The 23459-nt window shown below is 42.0% G+C and overlaps 1 protein-coding gene across 2 annotated transcripts in view; it reads left to right on the top strand.

Annotated features, from left to right (window-relative positions):
* The window catches only part of AXIN2 (axin 2), a 44295-nt gene that overhangs the window by 474 nt on the left and 20362 nt on the right, over window positions 1-23459 (top strand). Inside the window, exons 1-4 of one of the 2 annotated variants that reach the window (XM_063293471.1) lie at window positions 1225-1244; window positions 1913-2846; window positions 10318-10458; window positions 22509-22611. In XM_063293471.1, coding sequence (XP_063149541.1) covers window positions 2023-2846; window positions 10318-10458; window positions 22509-22611 — 1068 coding nt within the window. In that variant the 5' untranslated portion in view covers window positions 1225-1244; window positions 1913-2022. Of the gene's footprint in view, window positions 1-1224; window positions 1245-1912; window positions 2847-10317; window positions 10459-22508; window positions 22612-23459 lie in introns of those variants that run through there. The other variant, XM_063293470.1, reaches the window with a different exon arrangement.

Here is a 23459-nt window from a genome sequence, read left to right as displayed (position 1 = left end):
CGTTACGAGTAAGCAGACCTAGGAAAAAGATAGAGCAGGATTTGCATGAACAAGAGCAGCAACTGAGCTCTGTGTGTGTGTAGGTGTGTATGTGTGTTTAAGGGGAGGTATCTGCTGGTGAAGGAATGGGTCTTTTCACAGACCTCCCCCCATAAACATCCCGGTAAAGTAGGGAGGAGTTTTGTCTTTGTTTTCCAACAATGTTTTGTGACTTAGAAAGGAGGTAGAGACTCAGATGTATTTGGTTGGTAGGTAGGCTAAGGATGCGTTGGCTCCCGGTCCCTCCTCCCGCACCTCTTCGCGTACACCCCTCCCACTTCTGTCAGCACCCTCCATGAACTCCAAAGAGGCGCAGCGTGCTGACTTTGGGGTCAGTTGTTAGACGGGACTTGGAGAAAGCGACTGGGTGAAGGTTTTCCTCTTCCCTCGTTCCTTTCTCTCTCTCTCTCTCTCTCTCTCTCTCCCCCCTTCTCTCTCGCTCTCCCCCCAGTTCCTGAGATATCTCAGCAGATCTGCCCAGACCCCCCCCCCCCGAATCAGTCGCCATTTCTGGATATTTTCTCTTTCTCTCTTTAATGTTTCCCTCCCTATGCAGGATTGTAGTCTGGGGACATGGGCTGCAGTTTCTTCTTCTTTTCAAAATCTATTTACTTGTGTTTTAAAAACCTCCTTCATGCACACCGCCTCTTTGATGGAAGGCTTGTCTAAGTGGGGCAATGCTTGAGGATCTAACAGCCTGGTTTGGAATGTCTGCTCTCCTTCAGGTATCTTCCAGGACATCCTCCTCCTCCTCTCTCCTCACCCCCTCCCTCTTAAGCAGCTTTTGAACTTTCTGAAGAAAACTTGAGGGGAGCAGGGAACAATGCAGGGAACTTTTATGTGTTTATATGCTCTAGGCTATGGGTGTAAGAGGTTGATGGGCATAGTGGAAGCCTGGCACTGAGCTGCTCATTTGTTTGAGTTGAGTTTCGAGCTCTTTGCAAGTTTGACAAAGGAGCTTTTCCTTTGATTGGATGGTGAAGTTATGGTGAGGTGGTAAAGAACTTTGGATGCCTCTTCTCTGCTACCTAAGGAACAGAGCATAGCACTCTCACCACAGAGTTAATTTATGTTAAAAAAGGTGCTTTGCGGTATTGAAGGGAAAAAATGCATGATAAAGGTAGGGATGGCAATGGGGGACAATTACATGTAAACAATATACTTTAACCAAATCCACTGATCTTTTCAAAGGCAACAGGCAACTGGTAAGAAGTTCCTCATTTTAAATACAAACGCTGATCAAGTCTGTCTTTGTCTTTCCAGTTTCTTTTAAAGGGTTTTTCTGTGTACAGTTCAGAGGAGCATCCAGCATTGTGCTTAGAAGGGTTTCTGGTGATCATAATCTAAATGTTTCAGGAGTTGAAAGGTTGGGGGAGAGAGTGAAATGGAAACCAGATGCTGAGGAAAGCACGTTTTGTTCTTTGCCTTGAGTTATCTACCAAAGAGGGAGGGAAGCAAAACTTGAAGGAATGTTTTTTGCTGCAAAATGGGTTTAACAGCATGGGATCCAAAATTATTCCTGGGACTTCTCAGATGTTATCATCAGTAGGAGGGAAAACCTCATGATGTTTTTCTTTGTGCATGTTTAGACTTTATAAGCAGTGCAATAAGGAAAAGTTCTTTTCTCGTTGTTGTTTCCACCCCCCACCCCACCCAGTTCTCTGCATACGAAAGTTAAAAGTGTGCCCAGAGTTCAGTCTTTCTCTTTGAAAAGCGTATTTGATACTTTTGATTAGTGCTGCAGATAGCTGTGGTTGCCTCTTTATTTTAATGTGAAGAGTTGAAAAGCCTGTTTACTTTTTGACTTTGATGTTGGTTGGATCTGGTTTTGATTAGATCAATACTTCTCTCCCCCCCCTTTTTTTTCTTTAAGAGAGAAGACTCTGAGGATCCCCTGCTGACTTGAGGAAGAAAAGAGAGGCACGCAGATTGCTGAGGAACTTAAAAAGGAAAAAAGCTCTACCAGAAGGAACTCCAGGAACCATGAGCAGCGCAGCATTGCTGACTCACCTTCCAGACCCTAGCAGCAGCTTCAGGGAAGATGCCCCACGCCCCCCTGTACCAGGGGAAGAAGGAGAGACACCATGCCATCTGGCTGCCAGTTTCTTTGCCATGAAAAACCAAAGCTTCAAGGCCATGTCTGTATCTTCCACCCCAAGGAGGAATGAAGATGGTCTTGGGGAGCCAGAAGGAAGTGCATCTCCAGATTCCCCTCTAGCACGGTGGACCAAATCCCTGCAATCTTTACTAGGTGATCAAGATGGTGCTTATCTCTTTCGGACCTTCCTGGAAAGGGAAAAATGTGTGGATACTTTAGACTTCTGGTTTGCCTGCAATGGCTTCAGGCAGATGGACCTTAAGGATACCAAAACTTTAAGAGTAGCCAAAGCTATCTACAAAAGGTACATTGAGAATAACAGCATTGTCTCCAAACAGCTGAAGCCTGCCACAAAGACCTACATACGGGATAACATCAAGAAGCAGCAGATCGATTCTATAATGTTTGATCAGGCACAGACTGAGATTCAGACTGTGATGGAGGAAAATGCTTACCAGATGTTTTTGACTTCTGACATATACCTCGAATATGTAAGGAGTGGGGGAGAAAATCCTGCCTACATTAATAGCAATGGACTGGGGAGCTTAAAAGTGGATTGTGGCTACCTTCCTACCTTGAATGAAGAAGAGGAATGGAGCTGTGCTGACCTTAAAAACAAACTTTTGCCCTCCATACTTGGACTGTCCAGTAAGACCTTGAGGGCTACAGCCAGTGTCCGAGCTACAGAAACTGTGGAAAATGGGTTTAGGTAAGAAAAATAGATTCAGTTTATTATGGGAGTGTGTTACTTGCTACAGTGTATTGCAAAATGAGTGTATAGATGAATGTTGTGTACCTGGCTTAAGTAAAATTTGGCAAAGACTCTCTATTTCATTTCTGAACCTTCCCAATTTTGGCATTTATTTCTCGCTTGAGGGGAGGGCTGCTTTTCTCCCTAATACAGAAAAGGAGTACATTGTGGTTCTTAAGACCCACCAATTCTAAACCTCTCTTAGACATCAAAAAGGAACTTCAAAGGACTCTTGTTCTTTGAGACATGCATTAATTGTTACCACTTTAAACCACATTAAGAGCAACTGGGAAGAGCACCATCTAGGCATGTGAATGAGTAATGAAATACTAGTTTGCCAACTTCATCCCTAGCCGGTGTTGAAATATTTGGATTACATGTAGAAAATGGAGAGCAATTATGTGATGATGGAACTAGAAAATCCATATTATTATTGAGATAACCTGTAAAACTGAACCAAGTGACTTCAAGAAGATGATGACTCCACACAGGTACTTTCATAAGGAATATCTGGTAGTAGCTTTATCAAGCAACTTTATTAAGCCAAACAAAACAAGCTTAGCTAAAGAAATGGCTCCAGGTACAGGATATTGGTAGGGGCAAGATTCTTCTTGTCAGGAGACGAAATGTGCGCTCTAGGTTCAAAGGAAGCTGTTTGGTACCAACTCAAAATATTGGTTCTCTGAGTTCACTACTTGTCCATTCCAATTAGTAGCAGCTGTTCTCCCAGAATTCAGATAAAGCTTTCTACTTGGAAGGGGAAAGGTCAGGATTTCAACCTGGGATTTTTGGTTTGCAAAGGATTTTGCTGTATAGCTGAGCTTTCCCCCCATGAATGGCATTTATCTTTATTTGAATGTGGCTCATTTCCCATTTCAGTGTTGTCCTTGGTTACCCCAAGAGAATGGTGTGTACTTTCCTTTGGTTGTATTGGCTGATGAAAGTGGGCAAGTAGAGTTCATCATCAAGAGGCAACATGATCATATACTCTCTCAATCATAGGGAGTAGCATACTCTTCTAACATCTTATTCTTCTTATTCCCTCCCTTTTGCCTTCATAACTGAGAATTAGTAGCATATGGAACTGTAGAGCAGAAGGACCTGCGTGCTCTCTCTCTCTTTCTGTAGTCTGTCTTGCTTTGGGAGTTTCTAAATCTGGTAAGTATTTGACATCTGGTTTACAGGAATTTTGTGAGTGTTTCTGTGATTCATGGACATCAAAGGACTTCAGGCATCTCCTCTCTTTTCAGCTTGTACCGACCGTGGCCTGCCTCTAAGAGGAGGGATCTTGAACTGCATCTGTTGTGATTTTTGCTTGACTTTTAGAAAAGCGACAATGTTTGTGGTCTTTCCTGGTGATAGGATTGGAAAGGCAGCTGATTCCAATTCAGCTTTCACTCACAGCAGTACAAATCTGGAGGAGCTCCAGATGTGTAAGGAGCGGCTTACAGTTGTTGGCTGTGTACATGACATCCATGTATGACATATCTGTTTCATCTGTTTGATGAGAGTGTGTGCTATAAGTGTGTGCTATAAGCTCTATCTGTAAAAGGGCTTCTTATGTTTGAAGACTGAATAAGTTTTTTCTTATGGAGCCAGCTTTGCAGTAGTTAATATTTGCTGTGACAGTGAACTTGAACATGGAGATAATGATCACTTAAACCAATATATTTTTCTTAGGTTAAGATAAAGACTATAGAAGGCATTTCTTGCCACTGGAACTCCAGAAATAATTGATTTCAATATTCTATCACTTTAGTGATTCTAGAATAGGATTTTTTTCATGGTTGATGAAACTGTAGCCTCACATCTGATCATGAATATGTTGGATATTTTTATACTGAAAATATTTACAGCTTTTACATTTAAGCAGATACATGGCTTGTCTCATAATCTTCAAAGAGGCATGGAACAAGTTTTTGTGTCTGTCTTCCCTGTACGAGTGAATAGAGAGTTGGATCTGAACCTGAGTCCTAGTCTTGTCACTGCCCCAGGCTGACTGTGTGATCTTGGGCATTCTCAGGCTAGATTTTTTTTGCTATGAAATTAAACAGTAACTTAGATGACTTATGGCTGTGTACCCATATCTCAGTAAGAATTGTTGAGTACTTTGACAATTGGAAGTGTTAGATGCAGTAGCAATTTCTAGACTAGGCCCTTACAGTTACATGTTGCCCAGGGGAGCGAGCTCAAACTGTTCTCTCAGTCTAGAGGTCAACAAATTCTACTGCATTTCTGCTTTAAGAAATACTAAAAATCCTCGGTTTGTTCCCACCCAGTAGAAGAATTTCTGCTATACATCTAGTCTACCTTCTGCTAATGTGTCAGTTTAACAGATAATTATGGAGATTTGGTGTATATCTGTTTTTTTTTCCTGCTAGTAGCCTTCAACACTCATCTGATTTGTGTGTTAAACATATATCTATGTATGCTTAGTAACTTTTGAGACGAGATAAACCTTTCAAGTTTGGTCCAGAAGACTACTTCACAGGTGCATGATGATATTTCCCTGGCATGTGGACTTGAGACAGTTTCAGATTTGCTACTCTGAGCTTCCTACAGTTGAACTGAAAAGCTTGTCTATGCTGTATTCTAGATGTATCGTGTGCAAGTTCATGGGCCCAAGGCTGCCTTCCTAGGGTACAGCCAATAAGACAGGTTCTGGGCGAAGCTAGCTTTACTGCTGAATAAGCTGTATCTAGCAGATAGGTCTTGACTGATCAGAAGAAGCTGCTGGTTGGTGCTTATTTTATGTGAAATAATTGATAATTGAAGCTAATTGGTATCCACAGTTAAATCATACGATTAATAAGAGCAAGAAAAGACCAAAGGCCTGCATGGGCAGTCACACCCCCTTCTCACCTTTTTTGGAGAACAGAAGGCAAGTTATATATCTGTTTTCCATAAAATTATAAAGATTGCCAGCATTAAATGATCATACATGCCTCTCCCTAGAAGAATGCACCAGTTTTCACAGTCTGATTTAGCAGTTTCTTGACAAAGCATTCCATAAGTTTGGGTTTTCAACTTTATCATCCCAAAACTCACATGTCATCCATTAGATACTATTTTCCCCTTTCCCCTTCCCCAATCCGTATTGCAGTGAATTGAAAATCGGCTATTTTGCCCATTTTCTCAGCACCTTCTTGCTTGGGCTGAAAATGAAGGTCTGAAGCTTTGTAAAATACTGGAAGGTAAAATTGAAAGAAAAAAATGAAGAAGAAAAAGACGGGTGTGGAAAATCACCTTAGAATTTTAAGCTGTGCTTTTTATTGAGGGCAATTGTAAAAGATCTGTGAAAGGATCCATCCCCTGAGTTTTCTCTGCAGTTCAGATCCATTTCTAGCTTAGTACATGGAAGGACATATTAAGGGTGTCTTGGTCAAGATAAGAGGTAAGAGTCTGGTGTCCTCTTTGATGCTGGAGAGCAGCTGCTACCTGATCCTTGAAATGTTTTTTCCCACAACTCAGTCTTAAAGTGATGGAATTTTGGGTGGCCTTTGAAGGTGCTTCCATGCAGAAAAATAGGTTGGAGACCGGTACTTTGCGGAGGAGTTAAAAGGTAGCTTGATAACACTTGGCTGCAATTAAGGTTATAGTGTGGTCAAGATCTTTTTCCGATTTTTTAAAGTAACTGTGAAAACATCTCTAATTGGTTTACTCATTATATGTTCAATTTGCTGTTTTGGGGAGGGCAAGTTTAGGACTTTTTCCCCAACTGGTTTTAATTATATAATTTTATGTGAGGACTTCTCCATACACTTTGTTTAAATGCTGAAAAAAAAAAACCAGTCGTAATTTAAGTGTCCCAGGAATTTATAAAACCCTTTTGAGGTACTTACCATTCCTGCTGAACTTCAAAGCAATATTTTTGAAGCTCTTTCTTGTCTAAAAGGATGAACTCTCCAAAGTGACTGCTTACACTATTGAAGAGGCTCTTCTTAACCCTCCCATAGGGATGCATTGTAAACATAACTTCCAGTGGTTGCTGCGCTGGCATGTTTCACATTGCATGTGCTTTAAAAGAAAGGCCTATAGGATCCCCTTAAAGAGCAGGGCTGGTTCTGTACAGATGGTGAGCATCTTGAAACCAGATACTTTACAACAACAAGCTCTGATGGGCCTGGGTTGTGTTAAAACAAGACATGAAACAGTTCCAAGGAGAGTAATAAAAGGTAAAAAGGCTTCAATTGCCCCTGCCCCCGTTCCTAAAAAATAAAAAGAACAGCAACATTAGCAGTTTCTGAAGAAACTCATTGAAATTTCAGAAGCCGAGATGCCTTATCGGAAGAATTGGCCTTGTTTTTAGGTGTAGAGTTGCATTCCTTCCCACCCTCCCAGTAGAAAAACTTTGTTAGAAGCATAAAAATCAGACTCTTCTTTTGTCACACTTAGCTGTCTCCTTCCCTCCCTTTCTCTGCCCCATCATCCTTTGGATGTCTTGATCTTCCCACCAAACAATCTCTGTGTCTTTTGGGAAAGAATGTAGTCCCAGATGTGGAGAAATCGCTCCCTCTTTGGCAATGCTGTGTCCTGTAAAGGTCAGCTTGAGAGAGAGACCCAGAAGTTCAGTCCCACTGTTGGCCATCGCAGCTTGAAGAGGAGGGCTACCCCTCTGCCTGTTTCTCCCTAACTACCCCCACCTTCTGCTTTGTGGAAGTCTTTGCAAAGGCTTCTGCCCCCCACCCCACCCCTTGCCAGTGAAATGGAGGAATGCAACACCGCAGGAGAGAGCAGATGTGTTGTTTGTGACAGAAGTGAGCAAAGCCTACCCAAGGGGTCAAAAATGGGCAGCCAGGGCACATGGAAATAAAGGGACTTGAATGCTAGTATAAGGCGAAATGATGTTTTTCATTAAAGCTACCAGGCTGTTCAGTTAAATCAAGTTCTGCCACTCTCTGCAAGTGGCTTGAGGGGATGTTTTTTTCTAGTAAAAAGGGTACACCCTACTTATATCTTGGCCTTAAAGAAGAGACTTTCTTCTCCACCCACCCTGCCTCCTGAGCTCCTTGCAAACAAAACTTGATTGGAACAAGTGACTCCCTGAATTTTGGACAACATGTACAATGAGCCCTCCCCAGTGAAAAAGTTACCAGGCTGAGTTTCTTCCGGATGAGGGATGTGGTCTGGCCCCTCTGAGATCTGGGCTGTGGAATGTTCTGGAAGTGGTGTACATTTGACAGCCAGGATGGGGTGGGGGTCCCTTTCATTCATTTTTCAGTATTTTATGGAACAGGCATCTGGAACAAGGGATGACTGCTTAAAATAAGGAACATCTGGTAAACTTTAGCTTGGATTCCAGGCATTTGAGAATTGAAGAGTTAAAGATGGTGCTGTCAGTGAGTAAGATCTTCTGAGACATTCATCTACAAGCAGTCATCCCAGCCTTGCAAATTCTTGTATGCCATGCACCATCTTGCTCTCAGCTTTAAAGTCTTCTGTGTGGAAGGTGTTCATCCAATGCTGGTTATACTTGATGTAAACATCTTCCCTCTCATGGTCTTGTTTTATTCATCCTTGTTGTTTTAATGGGTCTGCAAAATGGTTCAATTCTTTGTTTTATTGTACGCCACCCAGAGTCACTTTGGGTGAGGGGGGCAGCTATAGAAATTTGACAAATAAATAAATAACTCTGACTACTGGTGTGACAGTATCCTGTTGCTGTCTCAAATGGAGCTGGCAAGATTTGACCCAGAATAGAAAAGGAGCAAGAAGGGATGCAAGAAAAATCTCCTCTATTGTGCTTACCAAAGATAAAAAAGAAACTTTTTTATGTGTTTCTCCTTAAGACTGGGTGAATGAGGAAAGACTGATTTGCACTTATTTAGTCTTTTACTTTCCCATTAGAGCTCCCTGCATTTGGAGGCCTGCTGCTTTCTCCTGCGTTCTCTGAAATCAGATGCTCATCAGCTAATTTTGAAGTTACAGCCTTTCTAGCGAGGTGACAGGCTCGGAACCAGTGCAGGAAATAACCCTAAAATATTGTGGGCACTTACTAATACTTCCCAGTCTTCACTAGATTTCCCAAGCACTTTGACTAGACTGTATAGAATTCCTGTAATGTAGGCTCTACAATGAATCATATTATAGATTGGAGGTGGAGCAATATGTCCTTAAGGCCACTTGGTGAGCTTGTGGCCTTGATAAAATTTCAGGAAAGTCAGTTCACCTCCATAATGGCTATGCTCGTTTGCTCAATGCCAAACCCTTTTGCTTCCTTTCTGATGAAGAAGCAGTAGGAATATGAACATGTGAGTGTTTTAGTGGGAAGTGAGTTGAGTATTTGGTTGGGAGTGGCTGGGGGCCCTGACCAAAATGGAAATGTTATCTAGTAGAGGGGATTGTTAAGGGATAGGCAGAGGAAGGCTTGTTTACTTTTTGGACAATTTCAAACAGTGGCTGGTCAGGGAATCTGTCGAAGATGTCAGGGAGAGGGTTTTAAGTATATCATGTATAGTGTCAGTTTTGCAAAGGGCAATAGAGTTATGATATTTTCACCGCTTAAACAAGATTGCAGAGCAGTTTGCCATGTAGTTGACTTGGGTATGGCAATGTGAGAAATGAAATCAGGCCTTCCTGTGTGCAGTCGGGCTTCGTCCTAGGCTGCTGCCTTGGCCTTCATGAATGCAGCCCCTGCCTGCTTAACTAGGACAAAACCCAACTGCACACAAGAAGGTCTGATTTTGGGGTAAATGCAGATGGGGTTATGCCTAAAAAAAAGTGAAGGTGTTGATAGCTATAGTGGCTTTTAATGACAGCTCCCTTTCCCTTCTGTCGAGACCTCTGTCCCCTTTGAAACAGCAAGAGCCAGAAGGAGGGCAGGTTTGTAAATAGATGCAATACAGTTTCTAAGACCAGGAAGACAGAGGGTTAAACAAGCGTGATAAGACAACCAACCTACCTCACAGGTTTGTTGTGAGGATAAAGCAAGAGTGGAGAGGTTTGAATAGAACTTGTAAGAAAGGGTGGGGGGGAAAGGGAAAACGTGTTTGACGACGCTTTCTAAAACTCTACAATAGTCAGTGCCTTGAAGTCATGGATAAGCAACCTGGTGCCCTTCAAAGATCTGGGACTGAAATTTCCACAATCCCATAATTAGTGGCTGGAGCTAAGGAGAGATGAAGTCCAAAAACATTGTGAGAGCTCCAGATTCTCTATCCCTAATTTAAAATATCCTGTGAAGTCACTGAGACAGGCTACCTATGAAATTATGTGGGAAAGCTTAAAGCATTGGGTAGGAAGCTTAAACCGTGGTCCATCTTAGACACTTCTTATTTTCAAGAATTCCACTGAAATCGGTGGGTTTTGTCTCCAAGTGTTGGGAACGTTAGCTCTGTAGTTTGTCTTGTGTAACTGCCACCTTCCTCTCTGGTCTCCTGCAGTTTGCATCTCCTGAGTTCCAAGGCTAACCGTTTTTGTTCCCTTCTAGGTCCTTCAAGAGGAATGATCCAGTTAACCCTTACCACGTGAATTCCGGCTACGTCTTTGCTCCTGCCACTAGTGCAAATGACAGCGAGGTTTCTAGTGATGCCCTGACTGATGATTCTATGTCAATGACCGACAGCAGTGTGTAAGTATTTCCATCAGCTGAATTGGAAAGCTGGTGACTTTTAAAGGTCTCTGGACTGTCCTTATTACTTACTAGACTGGGTGTATGGTTGGAGCAGAGCAGGATTTGCTGCGACTATAAGATTGGGCTCCACCAGTTCCATTGCTTGATAAGGGTTCTTATCCAAGCCCTCAGACAAATGGTCTTATTCTCCTGGAAAACAGTTGACTTCTGGCCCATGGAACATATCAATATGTTGTCCCATATTGGCTGTATTGTCTCAGGTGTTCTTAAGGCTGGGTGTGCTATTGTTAAATAATACACCGTCTTCAAAAGAAACCGCTTCCTTTAGGAAGTGCTCTGAGGCTACTGCTGCACTTCCAAGTGTTACTGATCTGAAAGGCGAGTGACCTCTTGTGCCAACCCTAGAAAGAGGAATTAGAGGTGTGGGCTGTTTTCTTTTAGCTTCTCTCTAGAAGAGGAATGATGTCTTGGGCAAAATCATGACTGGTGGATAAAGAAAGAAAGCATTCTTGCCTCTCTTGGTCAGCCCCTACTTAATCCCTGGTGGTTAAACTGCATCATTTGTTCTTTTCTCTCTGCCCTCCTCTTTTGTCAAGTGGTGTTCTCTTTCCTCTTCCTAAATGAAGGTGGTGCTTTATTGCTGAAATATTCCTGGATATTAGAAGGGCACGGTGTATTTTACTGTTGAAAGCAGAAAGAACTTTAAAAAGCGCTGACTGGTTTTGCTATAATTAAGGGTTCCCCCATTTCCTTTCATGGTTCTGCTGATGCCCCGAGAGTAAGTCTAGAACCCCCTGAGATGTACTGCCGAGTAAACATGTCTTGGGTGGCATTTGTAGGTACTCATAGTACTTTTGATGTTGGGCATGCTTCTTCATCACTGAATTCTTTTTCAGGGAAGGCAACCATTTATAGGACAACTGGGCACTTTCTCTGGGCTTAAATGGTACAGATTTGCTCCATTTCTGTTGTCCAATGTCCATTAAAAAATTATGATAACAAAGCACCTTCTGCCTCTCCCATCTCTTACGGCACCCCAGTGGCATTACAGAACCATAATGAGGATCATGAAGCTTGCTGGCCAGGATGGTGGGCCCGTCCTTGTACATCAACAGAGTTAGTCATTTTTGGACTAGTGTTGGCTCCTCGTTGCTGGGATTATACCCTCTCTTCAGAGCCATGCCAATTGTAGGGCCTTCTGCAGATGAGAGGCCTGAGTGAGAAATAAAGTGCAGGGGGGATGAAAGGCTTAACTGAATCCCTTTCAGCCTATTGTTCATCTAGGGGAGCTTAGAGAGGATAAGAGGTTAGCAGGCAGCTTTGAAATTGACTTGAACAAGTGAATAGGAGCTCCCCACTAAAGCAGGGCATAAAAGAGGCTTGCCTGTTTGCTCCTGCCATAACAAGGCTATGAGGAGCTGGGGAAGCTTGCCTGATTATACTGCTGGGAGCTTCAAGGCACTGAGGGTGGGAGTGGGGGGACCGAACAGACAACATGGATTCCAGTAGGATCCAGAATCGTTATATGGCAGGAAGGAGCAACTTTCATTTAACATGTTCCTGCTGCAACCGAGTCCAAGCCCCTGACCCCTTCTCGAGGCCTTAGAGATGGTTGAATCTGTAGCAGGCTGGTCAGGAAATAGGCATTTTCAGCTATGGAAGAGAAAGGGGTGCATTCCTTCATTTAGAGCTCCCTGGCCAAACAGGAGAAACTGCTAAAAAAAAATGCTAACAGGCCTCAAGAGGTGTTCCGAGCTGCAGGCGTACCAGCACGTGGCCCAGGTTTTCTGCATTTGACTTGCCTTCCTTGCCCTGGATGTACAAAAGAGAAACTTGAGCAAAAGGAAGAAGGGGAGGTGTATTTTCTGTCCAGGCTGAGGTGGGGTGGAATGAAATGAGTTAGAAAATGAATGAAATCAGCTGCTTCTGTGGTAGATTGATTCCTTGGATGCCACAGCATGACATCATCATGTTTTCCTATAGATTTGTTAGCTCCCAAATGGTGCAATTGGGCCATCACTTTGGTAGGATGTGAATGGAGGGAGATGAAGCCAGGCTGACCTGGGCTGGGGTTTGGTGGTGTTCCAGAAGGGAAGACAAACACAGCTCACATCTGAATTTACAGTTGACCCCAAGGATCCTGGCAGGGTTTTGGATGAATCTATCCTTTTTTGGTGTCGGCCACAAAGCGCCTCCACATTTCCATGTCTTGATTGGAGGGAAGGAAATGGAGAGAAGAAAGAGGCGAAAGGGAGCTTCTTATTATTTGGTTATATCTTATTTATGGATTTACTTTGGACCCAGGGGAATACTGTTGAGTGAACTTCAAATATTACCTTATCTTACAAACCAGGCTTTTGATGTTGGCAAGATCAGAGGCTCTGCTCCACAGCCATTGCCAAATGAAGATGGGAGTGAATGCATATGCGCCAGCGCCTGAGATTTCAAAAGAAGCAGTAAAACTACATTCAAGTTAGGTCAGGCACATCTAAGTCAAAAGGCTAAGATAATTGGCTCAGCTTAAATGGCAGCTGACTGGAAAGAAGACTTCAAAACTAGTGTTTCCCCAGAAACAGATTGGCTTAGTCCCAGAGTGGTTAGCTAAAATGTTTATAATTAAACTGTGCTCCTCACTGCCTAAAATTGTGCAGTTCTTTATCCTAGAGTTGGATTTAAACACACACACAGAGACGGGGGCAGTGCACTGACACGGTTATCACCTTCCTAAAAAACACTTCCAACATGTTTGAGGTCATCTAGCTCATACATTAAAATGCTTCAAAATGTTCCAGTATTGCGCAGATGCATTTGGTGTCCTCTTGTCTTAGATCTCACTTTACTACCAAGTAGCCAAGCATGGTATCCAATGGATTATTCTAGTTGAGGATTATAGCAGACTTACAATAGATTTTAACATGAATTTGAAATCAGCCCCAACATCTTTACCAAACTCAGCCAAGGCATTTTGAAGATGTGTGGACTTCAACTCCCAGAATTGAAGTCCACACATCTTCAAGATGCCAAGGTTGAGAAACACTGATCTAAAGGCTTGGCTTTTCTGTCTTCCTTGCCTTTGCAGCTACCTCATGGGGTCCTCCTTGCTCCCATTTATCAGATAAGAAACTTGTGGGGCTGATGGAGGTAAACATCACCAAGGCCATTTGGTGCATCTGTGGCTGAAAGAAGGCTTGAGACCAAAATAAATGTCCAGGGGCAAAATGAGTCCTCTCTCCTCTATGCTATAATTGGTCTGTTTGGCTACCCCTATCGGTTTTAAATCTGAGGAGCAGCTGTCTGTCTCGTCTGCATTAATGCATTATCACTTCTTACCTTGTTCCAATGCTCTTTTATTTTAAATATTCAAGAACCAAGATGCTCAAATCCTCATTAGGACACCCAGTTCTGTTTCTCAGGCTATTAAGTAATGCCTCCTCCTAAAATGATATTCATTGGGCCTTTTATTCCATTTTAATTAACTTGTTCCAAGATAGAGGCTGTTCTTAAGTGAACCAATTCAGAGGGTCCCTCTCATTTCTCCAAATTACTGTGTTAGGGAGTCTTCCAAACCCTGGGACTAATCGGAGGGATTCCCTTGATGGACAGGGGGCACTGAATTAGGGCAGACTGATACAGAGTGGCTGATATCCTCATAGCACTAAAGCTTCATTAGGGAGAGGGCAACCTTTTCACCACCAAGATGTTCCCAAATGAGGTAACCTGAAGCCAAGTGTTGTTTTGTTTTTTAAAGTCCAATTATTATGGATGAGGATTTAGGTTTGTTAAAAAACATGTAATAAAGTCAGAACAATCTATCAATGCAAGATAAATCATTAAACTCCATGACCCCTATAGCTGAATATCCTGCTGGCTATCCAATAACAGGTGAAAATATGAAGCTGTCTTATATTGAATAATAAGAGGCCCTGTGGCTTCTCTAGTCCAGCATTTTTCTTTCTAAACTGGTAGAGGTTTTTCATATTTTCAGTCAGAGGTTTTTCCAGGCCCTGTTGTGTGAAGGCATAAGCATAGCAAACATAGATAGCAAACCCACATTCTCTACACTCCCATGTATTTTCCCTTAGCATTTACCCATGCTTTTTTTCGTTCCCACTATATTACTAAAACACACCCAGTTCTCTTTCCCCAAATGTTCTCATTTGTATTTTCTTCCTTTGGCCCTTTCTTCTGCTCTATGTAGTTGAGATGTGTCTATCTTGTTTTATGTACGTTGAAAAGTTCTATTGGTCCATATAATAGTTTTGACAAACAGCATGAGGGATTCTTAACTGAGGCTCTGTTTTAAGTTGTATGATTTGAAATTGTAAAATTTGCCAGATTTAGTATGCTTGACAGATTTGGGCTGTCCTCTCTTTTTCTGGATGGAGAGACATTTCAGGTGCAAAACTCTGTGAAATGTTGCCTTGAAAGAGGCAAATTTTGCCTTTTCTTCCAATGGATATCTGGAGTGGCATCTAGTCTGCCATAGATTTATGATGGCTTTTTAATGTCTTGATGTATTGGAGCTTAAAGATTAAGAGGTGTTTGTGATATTTCACAGTTGTGCAACAGCTTTTCTGGCAGCATAAATGCAAATATGGGAAAAGCCTTTCTTGGCTTGACGATGCACCCTTTTACTTCTACATGCAATGTAAATTGATTTGTGATGGGCTGGTTAATCTGACCCAAAATTCCACTGCTCTCTGGCTCTTAATTCCAGTTTATTTGGAGATCAAACCTATCACAATGTGGTCTTAAAAATGCCTTCATGGAAATAAGCCCTACTAAATTAAGAATGTGTGTAACTTTACTTTCCAACATTTTCTTAGTGGGAATTCTTGAATTCCTTGAGTTTGTCTCAAGAACTAATTCGATAGCTGGTTAAACTCTTTATGAAGTGGAGTCTGGTGGTAAAGGTGTTATACCAAGAGCAGGGGGAGCCCAGTTCTGGTCCACCCTCTACCACAAGAAGCTTCTCTGGGAGACTTGGGGCTAGTCTCACTCAGCTCAGCCTACCTCACTAGGTTGTGGTGAGGAGGAGCACCATCTTGAGCTCCTAAATGAAAGGCGGGGTCTAAAGCAAATCAATAATATGTCACGAAAGAAGGTGAAACCTTTAAGGTTCTCCAGGACTTTTCATCAAGTAGGGAGTTAGAAAAGTTAGGGCACAGGGAGGAAATAACTAAGTCCTCAACTCAGGCCAAGTATTTTAGCCATGCATTCTGCTGTTTAAAGCCATTCTAGGAATGGAGATTTTATTTATTTATTTATTGGTTTGATTTGATTTGATTTGATTTGATTTGATTTGATTTCTATCCACCTCTCCTTCAGGAGCTCAGAATGGTATACATAGTACTCCATCTTCCAGTTTTTCTTCACAACAACCCTGTGAAAAAGATTGGGCCAAGGGAGAGTGACTGGCCCAAAGTCACCCAGTGAGCTTCCTTGGATGAGGGTGAATGTCACATTGGGTCCTCCTGGTCCTAGAGCAGCACCTTAACCCCTATACCACGTTGGCTCTGAGGCTATAGACTGAATGTGTAGTAGTAGACGTTGATGTCAGAATATAGCTAATATTTAGGAACAAATATGGTAGCACCGCCACCTCTGAAAACAAAAGACTTTAGTCCTCAATGTATCTCCCAGATGGAGATGTACACAGGCCTTTTCAAGTGGCTGAGAATAGAAATGGAGAAATGAAACTGAAGAGTTTTGATTGGTGCATGGCTGGAGTGTAACATCAAGCAAAACTGAGTAGCGCTGGACAACGCTCAGCATGTAAGTCCAGATTGTACTAAATATTCTTCAGTCTTGGCTTTGTGCAAGGAATGAAAAGTGAAAAGAATCTGAGTTGGAAGGGCTGGGTGGCAAGTGCTGGTTGGAGGCAGAGACCCTCCTTGTTTCCCATTTCTTTTCCTCCCCTTCACTCTAAGTACATCAGATCAAAGGGCAGAGCAAGTAGTGAAGCAGAGGACTGCTGAATCCCACCTAGAGAGTATGTGAACCCACCAGTAAGTTACACCATGATGTGTGCGAGTGTGTGTGTGTGTGTGAGTGAGAGAGAGAGAGAGAGGGAGAGACAGCCTTCCTGAAGTTGCTGAGCTACAGTTCCCAGGAACTCTAGTCAGCATGGAAAAGGGGGTGGGGTGAGGCAAACAACCCCCTTATATTTGGGAAGAATGAGCAAAGTCAGATGAAATGCTGAATGTGGCATCTTGCCATCTTGGTGTCCTTAGTGCTACCAGCTCCTAATAGTCTGTTGGGTTAAGCACCATGGTGGCCTGTGGTTGCACCAGATTTCAGCTCCCATAAACATCAAGCCCTGTGGTTCACCAGGGATTATGGAATTTGCAGTCTAATATGCTTGAGGAGTCTAGATTGCTTATGTCCTACCCTACACCAAGATGTCACAGGGCTGACTGATGGCATTTTGGAAAAGTACCCCACTCCTTCCGCCCACTTTCTGAGCACAGAAGCAGCTAGCTAGATTGGTAATTGACTATTACCTTAATATTGCCCTTCCCTGCACAAAGGCAGGGGGCTTGAAGAAAGTTGGATGCAGGCCTTTCTTGTCCTTTGCCACTTAAGGGTAGGCTAGCCTGGGGAAGGGGGCTGGCTTTTCCACAACGGAGGACATCACTGCTGTAACATCGGAACAGAACAAGGCTGTATTCCAGCATACGCCTGAGTGGCTGAAGGAATGTGATGCTGTGGTTGGTGTCAGGTTTCTTCTCTGCAGCCAACTTGGCTAGAAGCATCTCAGCTCTTGAAACATAAATGGGATAGTCTCCCACAGAGAAGCATGGGAGATGGGGTATTAAAATGTGCCAAACTCCTTCATTATCAGGACAAAATCTGGACCTTTGTCAACAGCTACATATTATCGTGCCACACCTGAGTTTCCCCACCCCTTTCTCTCATGCACAGAGATTCTGGGTTTATTAACTGGCATTGCCTAGTACTTGTTGATAAATCATGCATTGCAGTTAACAAACCACAATATATTTGTCTAAGCCAAAACAAACCATAAATGGCTTTGAGTAATGGCTTGCTTCACAGGCCATGCTAAAACAGAGTACGGTATGATGTTGGATTAGCAATTATAATTTATATTTCATAGATGGTGATTTAGTATGTTGTATGAATACACCCGTTATTTATTTATTTATTAAATATATTTCTACCCTGCCAGAATGAAAAAAAAAGATTCTTGGTGGCTTGCATAGAATGAATAATACAAATAAAACATTGGCGGTACCATCTAAAAGTCAGAAATAAACGGGGAACAACAACAACAACAACAATAATAATAATAAGCATCTTAAGCTCTGCATTTATGTCAGCAAAGTAGAACAATAGGGCAGGGTCAGATCCTGTTGCATTCGTACTGGGTTCACACAACAAATTGAACTCTGCCATTATAGTTAGTTTGCAGTGCTGTGCAAACCCAGTTAGGTTAATTGTTTTAAGTATAGTTAACCTGTTGTACAAACACAACCTAATCCATAGATATGTGTTTTCAAAAAGTATTGTTTCTGAAGTGCTTGAGAACAGTAACTACAGCACAATGTGGTGTAACATGAATAACTTAAAGATTACAATTTATTTGTAGAAGCAGGGAAGTTTTTAATGAACATGAATAATATCAGTAATCCACTTAACTCAGTTCAGCACCAGTATCAGCATCAGATTCAAGCTAGCATTTTCTTCCATTCATATTAAGAGTCCGAGCAAGTAAGTCTTTTTTCCATATCACACTGGCAGAGAAATGGGGAAAGATAAGGGAAAACCTAAACAAACCACAGTATGGGTTAGCATCATGTGTGAATTCAGCTAACTGTAAGTTGCTGCTATGACTGAATTTGCAGTCTACGTCGAGTACTACATGGTGGAGAAATGGACTTGCAAAACGGAAGGCTAGGCAGATAGAGGTGATGGACTCGGGGATTTGTTGACGACCGACAGGAAGCTCTGGCGTGGGCTGGTCCATGAAGTCACAAAGAGTCGGAAGTGACTAAACGAATAAACAACAACAGGCAAACAGAGAAGTGGCTCAAAAGCATGATCGGCCACACAGAGTGGGACATTCTCCTTTGCTCGAGGTCTTCAAACAGAGGCTGGATGGTCATCTGTCAGGGATGCTGCTGGGGACCCTGTGCTGAGCAGGGGGTTGGACCAGGCAGTCTTGAAGGTCCCTTTCAACTCTGTGATTTGCATATTGTACATTCAGAAGCTCATGCTGTGTTGTATGTTCTTCAGCAGGTTTAGTGCCTTCTATTTGGGCATGAACTTTGAACTGTGCCACCTGCCTCCAGCTTGGTTTTACCTGTTTCTTGAAGGCAAATGGAACTGCAAATGTGTTAAAAATACTGCCCTGCCCACAACCAATTGCACCCAACATACCACCTTTGGGGCAGAGGTGTTCTGAAGAAGAGAGATCCCCAAGTTTGGGGAAAACTGTTGCCTTTATATATTCTGTGTGCTACCCAAACAGAGTTTACAGTGTAGACGATATTTTCATGAGACTCATATCAAATTGCGATAGGCATCTTACCCAGTTTGGCCTGCAGCTCCTGTGATTTCCAGCTGGCCTGGCTGATAGCACCCTCTGGGGTGGCTTTCTTTAGAATCATGGTATATATAAATTAAAGAACCTCAGTCACATTCCTGGGAAGGAAGCTTTATGGAGATTTCAGGATCACTCGAGAAGTAGCCCTATAGAACAATTTTACTCTGCTGATTTTCCATCTTCTCTGTAGAAGACTGAAAAGAAGGAACATTTTGTCTGTCTCAGAATGTTGAGATTTCTGAAGTAACATAGACTTCAGATCACTCCTATGAACTTCTATAGGAAAGCAGGAGAATGAGTTTGATTGGGGGCTGGTTTTTCTTTCTGCCTGATCACCTAGCAAACTTCTGATTTTGCTACAACCTAGCACATTATTGGTCCACACCTCTGAGAATGGTGAATGCAGTCCACTTTCCCTTAAGCACTTTCCCTTAGAACTGAGAGATGCAGAGGTTACATAATCTCCTGTCCTGGTTCATAGATTTGCTAATATCTATGAATCTCGGAGGATCAGGTGTTCCGTATATACAAAAAGGTTATGAATCTCTTTGGCGGGAGGGGGCAGAATTTGAATATATGCAGGTTTGAATCATGGATTGTTATTAAGGCTGAGGAATTGCTTCGGAATGAAATTCCTTAACTCAGTGGTTCCTCACGTGTGGCTTGGGAAGCACTGGAGATCCATAAGGGGAGTATAGGTGGTCCCTGGTAAAGCACAAAATAATTTTTAAAAATGGAGCAAGTTTTGGCTGTTGGTCTTGCTCAAAATCTCACAAGGTCACACAATAAACCTTCAGTAATAGTTTTAAAGTTGGGCTCCCACAGAGCCAACTGGGAAGAGAGTCACACTTGCCACGTTGCTGATCCCTTGTTGATGATGTGGTCCTCAGATGCTTTTGAGGCAGTATCATGGTCTGTATAATGGAAAAGACTGAGAATTGCCAACCTTGTTAAAATCATCTAAACCAGAACCCCCAGGCTCTTTGCTCTCCAGTCATGTTGAGATTACACCTCTTAGAAACCTGGCCAGGACAAGATCTGTAGTCTCAAACCAAGGCAAGGGTGCCATTGGACAGCTGCCCCAATCAGTGTAAGATTTGTGGTGGTACCTTGCTGAGAAAAGTTGCCGGTTCTCAAAGACTATATGATCTTTTCCCACCTCATTAATAACCTGCCTTTTCCAGCCCTGCCATCTGGAAAGCAACTACTGTACCCTTTTATGATGCAGCTGACTGAGCCATCCAGAGCTTCTTTACTGATATTATCACATAAATGTGCCAGTCCAAAGCACATGTTTAAATGCCGCTGGGTATGCATGGAATACTTAGCTCAGGGCTGCTCCAGATGTTTTCAGCTACATCATTTCAGCTAGTATGGCAAACAGTTGGGGATTATGAGAGGTGTAGACTAAAATATTTGGAAGGCTGCAGATTGTGCATCTCTGATTTAGATAGACCAAAACCTTCATCTTCATAAGAAGCAGCCCTAGAGTGGAGCAGAAAAGGATCATGTAGTATACCTGTTTCTTCCTGTTTCCATGTCAATTCCCATTTTACAGAGGAGGAACTAGTAAAAACTGAAGTTCTGTGTCAGTGATTTGTCAAGTCATGGCAGTACAGTATGAGCATTCAAAGAAAGTCTACCTAGTTTGCAATCCAGCCTCTTCCCCACCATACTAGTTCTCAAAATTCTGCGTATCTTGGCAGCGCTCAGAAGATATTTTCCCAGAGACAAGCCTTTTTTTTTAAAGTGACTATCTTACTTGTCTTACCAACAGGCCCTTGGAACCAATTAGTTTCCAAACGTTTTCAAAATGAATGGCGGCGGCAGTGCAAACTTATGCATATTTATATTGAAGCAAATGCAATTGGATTTAATTGGATTTACACATGTTGCCTTTAAAAACCATCTGTTTATATTATCTGCATTAAAGAATAAAAGGGTAGGAGGTTTCATAAGAAGGATTTTAGCTTTTTCCATTCTTCAGATTGAAATAATCAACAGTGGAATGTTCACAATAGTGGTCTGAATGACAGTATAATGTTTGACCTCCACGCCTGGGGGCTTAAGAAGCTGAGTGGAACCTTCATGTATATGTATATGTATATGTATATGTATATGTATATGTATATGTATATGTATATGTATATGTATATGTATATGTATATGTATCTGTCTGTAATCCCTTCCTTCTTCTTTCAAGACAGAGGGTTTTAGAAGTGTTGCATAAAATATTCATTGATTTATCCTACCATTGATTCATTTGTTCATTATGCTTACATTTGTATATACTGTACCGTAGAGCCAATGTGATGGAATAGTTAATATGTTGGACTAGGACTAGAGAAACCCAAATTCAAGTCCACTGTCAAGCATGAAAGCTGGTGGTGACCTTGGGCTGGTCATTCTCTCTCAACTCAGCCTACCTCTTAGGGGTGGTGTTGTTGTGAGGGGAAAAAATTGGAGGATGGAGAACTGCATCCATTGCCTTGAGTTTCTAGACAGAAGTTTGTTTATATCTTACAAATATTTATCACTGTGTGTGTGTGTATATATATATATATATATATATATATATATATATATATAAAGTTTCTATATATTTATCACTGTGTGTGTGTGCATGCATGTGTGCATGTGCCTATAGCTTTCTCTCAATCCATCAGTGTGCATGCACTCAAACATTAAGTGTGAAAACCACTTCATAAGTTTGGAGAATTGTTCTCCTTCCTTCTATACTTTTCCTGAATGAAAATGAAGAGGTGAATGCAGAGTGACCTTACTATTCTAAAAACATTACATGTCTTCATTTGAAGATTACTATTTTTAGATCTTTGGATGGCTTTCTAAAAGGCTATAGATTACTTTGGCTTTTCCTACAGGGACAATTTATGTTAAAGTACTTGGCATTTCAGACTGCATCACTGGAAAGACCTGTAATATTGCGTGTTGGAAGGGACAAAAGTCCCATCAATCAATCTTTGCTGTTGCTTTTCCTATTTTAATGTCCCAGATAAACTAGGTTATTTTGTGACAGGGAGGCAAGCAAAAACAGGGATTTCTACCCTGAATTGTGGCCTTAAGAAACCATTCAAATTTAAAGCCAAGGAAAAAAATAAAGAAGGGGGGGGAGCCTTAGCAACCAGGTTCCAGAGATCTAACAAATAGAGATGTTCTTCTTTTACCTGCAGAATGCTTTTTTCCTCATAGGAAAACATTTTATTTCAGATGAATTTAAATAGGGAAGAGGAGGAAACAGAGTTTGGCTGGGAAGTCTGAAGGATTGGCTTCTGCTTATAGGCCAGCTCTGGTCTGTGTGGGGCCCTGGGTAAAAAACAGCTTCTGTCCTCTCTAAGCATCTACCTAACAGAGGACTGTTAACCTCTCATTAAAAGAAAAACTCCAAAACACTGGCTCCTGATGCAGTTCAACACTCACAAACTGAAAATAATGTTGTAATTGTTTCTTTTCTAATTTCTAGTGATGGGATCCCTCCTTACAGAATCGGGAGCAAGAAGCAGCTCCAAAGAGAAATGCATCGGAGTGTCAAGGCCAACGGTCAAGTTTCTCTACCTCATTTTCCAGTAAGTACTTTTGGGGTTGATGAAACATTTTAAAAGCATGCATGCATTTGGCCCATAGAAGAGTTAATTTAAAGGCTGCCTAGGATGTGGATTGATAGTTTATTAATAATACCATTTTTATTTGTTTGTATTGGGTTTTATATGCTTGTCTTTGTTTTGTCCAGAGTCCTCCAGAATTGATACAAATATTGTAAAAGAAAGAATGAAAGAGTTGGTGAAATATTCACTGTTCTAAGGAAAACTGGGAAGATAATTTCCTGGAATGATAAAATACTTAGCATCCTTTTCTTCTCCCCACCTGTTCTATAAATGTTGCTTAGATATGTGGGATTTGTCTCATCTGCCACAGGGAAGTCCATTTTGCCCTGGAGGATGCTGGCCCAAGTACTACTTAAATCATACAGGATCTGCTTTGTGCTAGGTCAGTCTTTTGAGCATCAAGCCCTGATGTGGGGGATTTGTAGCCTCTTCTTTCACTCTGCCTGAGGACTGCTTTCTCTTCTGTTGGGTATATGTTTGAGATGATGGGATAAAGAAGAGAAGGAAAAGCATCCTGAGAGAAAGAACTAACAGATACATAACATGGCAAAGTCTATCCACTTCTGGTTTCTTGCACCACTTACCATTTGGTATGCCTTCTCTCCTACAACTGACTTTTACCATCAATCAGTGGCTCTTTATAAGATGAGTTTCTGATCTAGTCTAGATGAAGAATGATCTTTCCTGACATCTGCTACCAGACCCCTTTTCCTTAATGGGGTTGAGGGGGGCTTCCTGTGAGCAAAGCATGCGTTATGTTACTGTGTCCTGGTTGTTCTTCTACGTCTGACCAAAATTCAAGAAATACT

The sequence above is a fragment of the Candoia aspera genome, chromosome 2 (genome assembly GCF_035149785.1).
Source record: "Candoia aspera isolate rCanAsp1 chromosome 2, rCanAsp1.hap2, whole genome shotgun sequence".
Taxonomy (NCBI): Eukaryota; Metazoa; Chordata; class Lepidosauria; order Squamata; family Boidae; genus Candoia; species Candoia aspera.
Note: the sequence above shows the minus strand (reverse complement) of the source record. Positions and strands in the feature narration are given on the sequence as shown.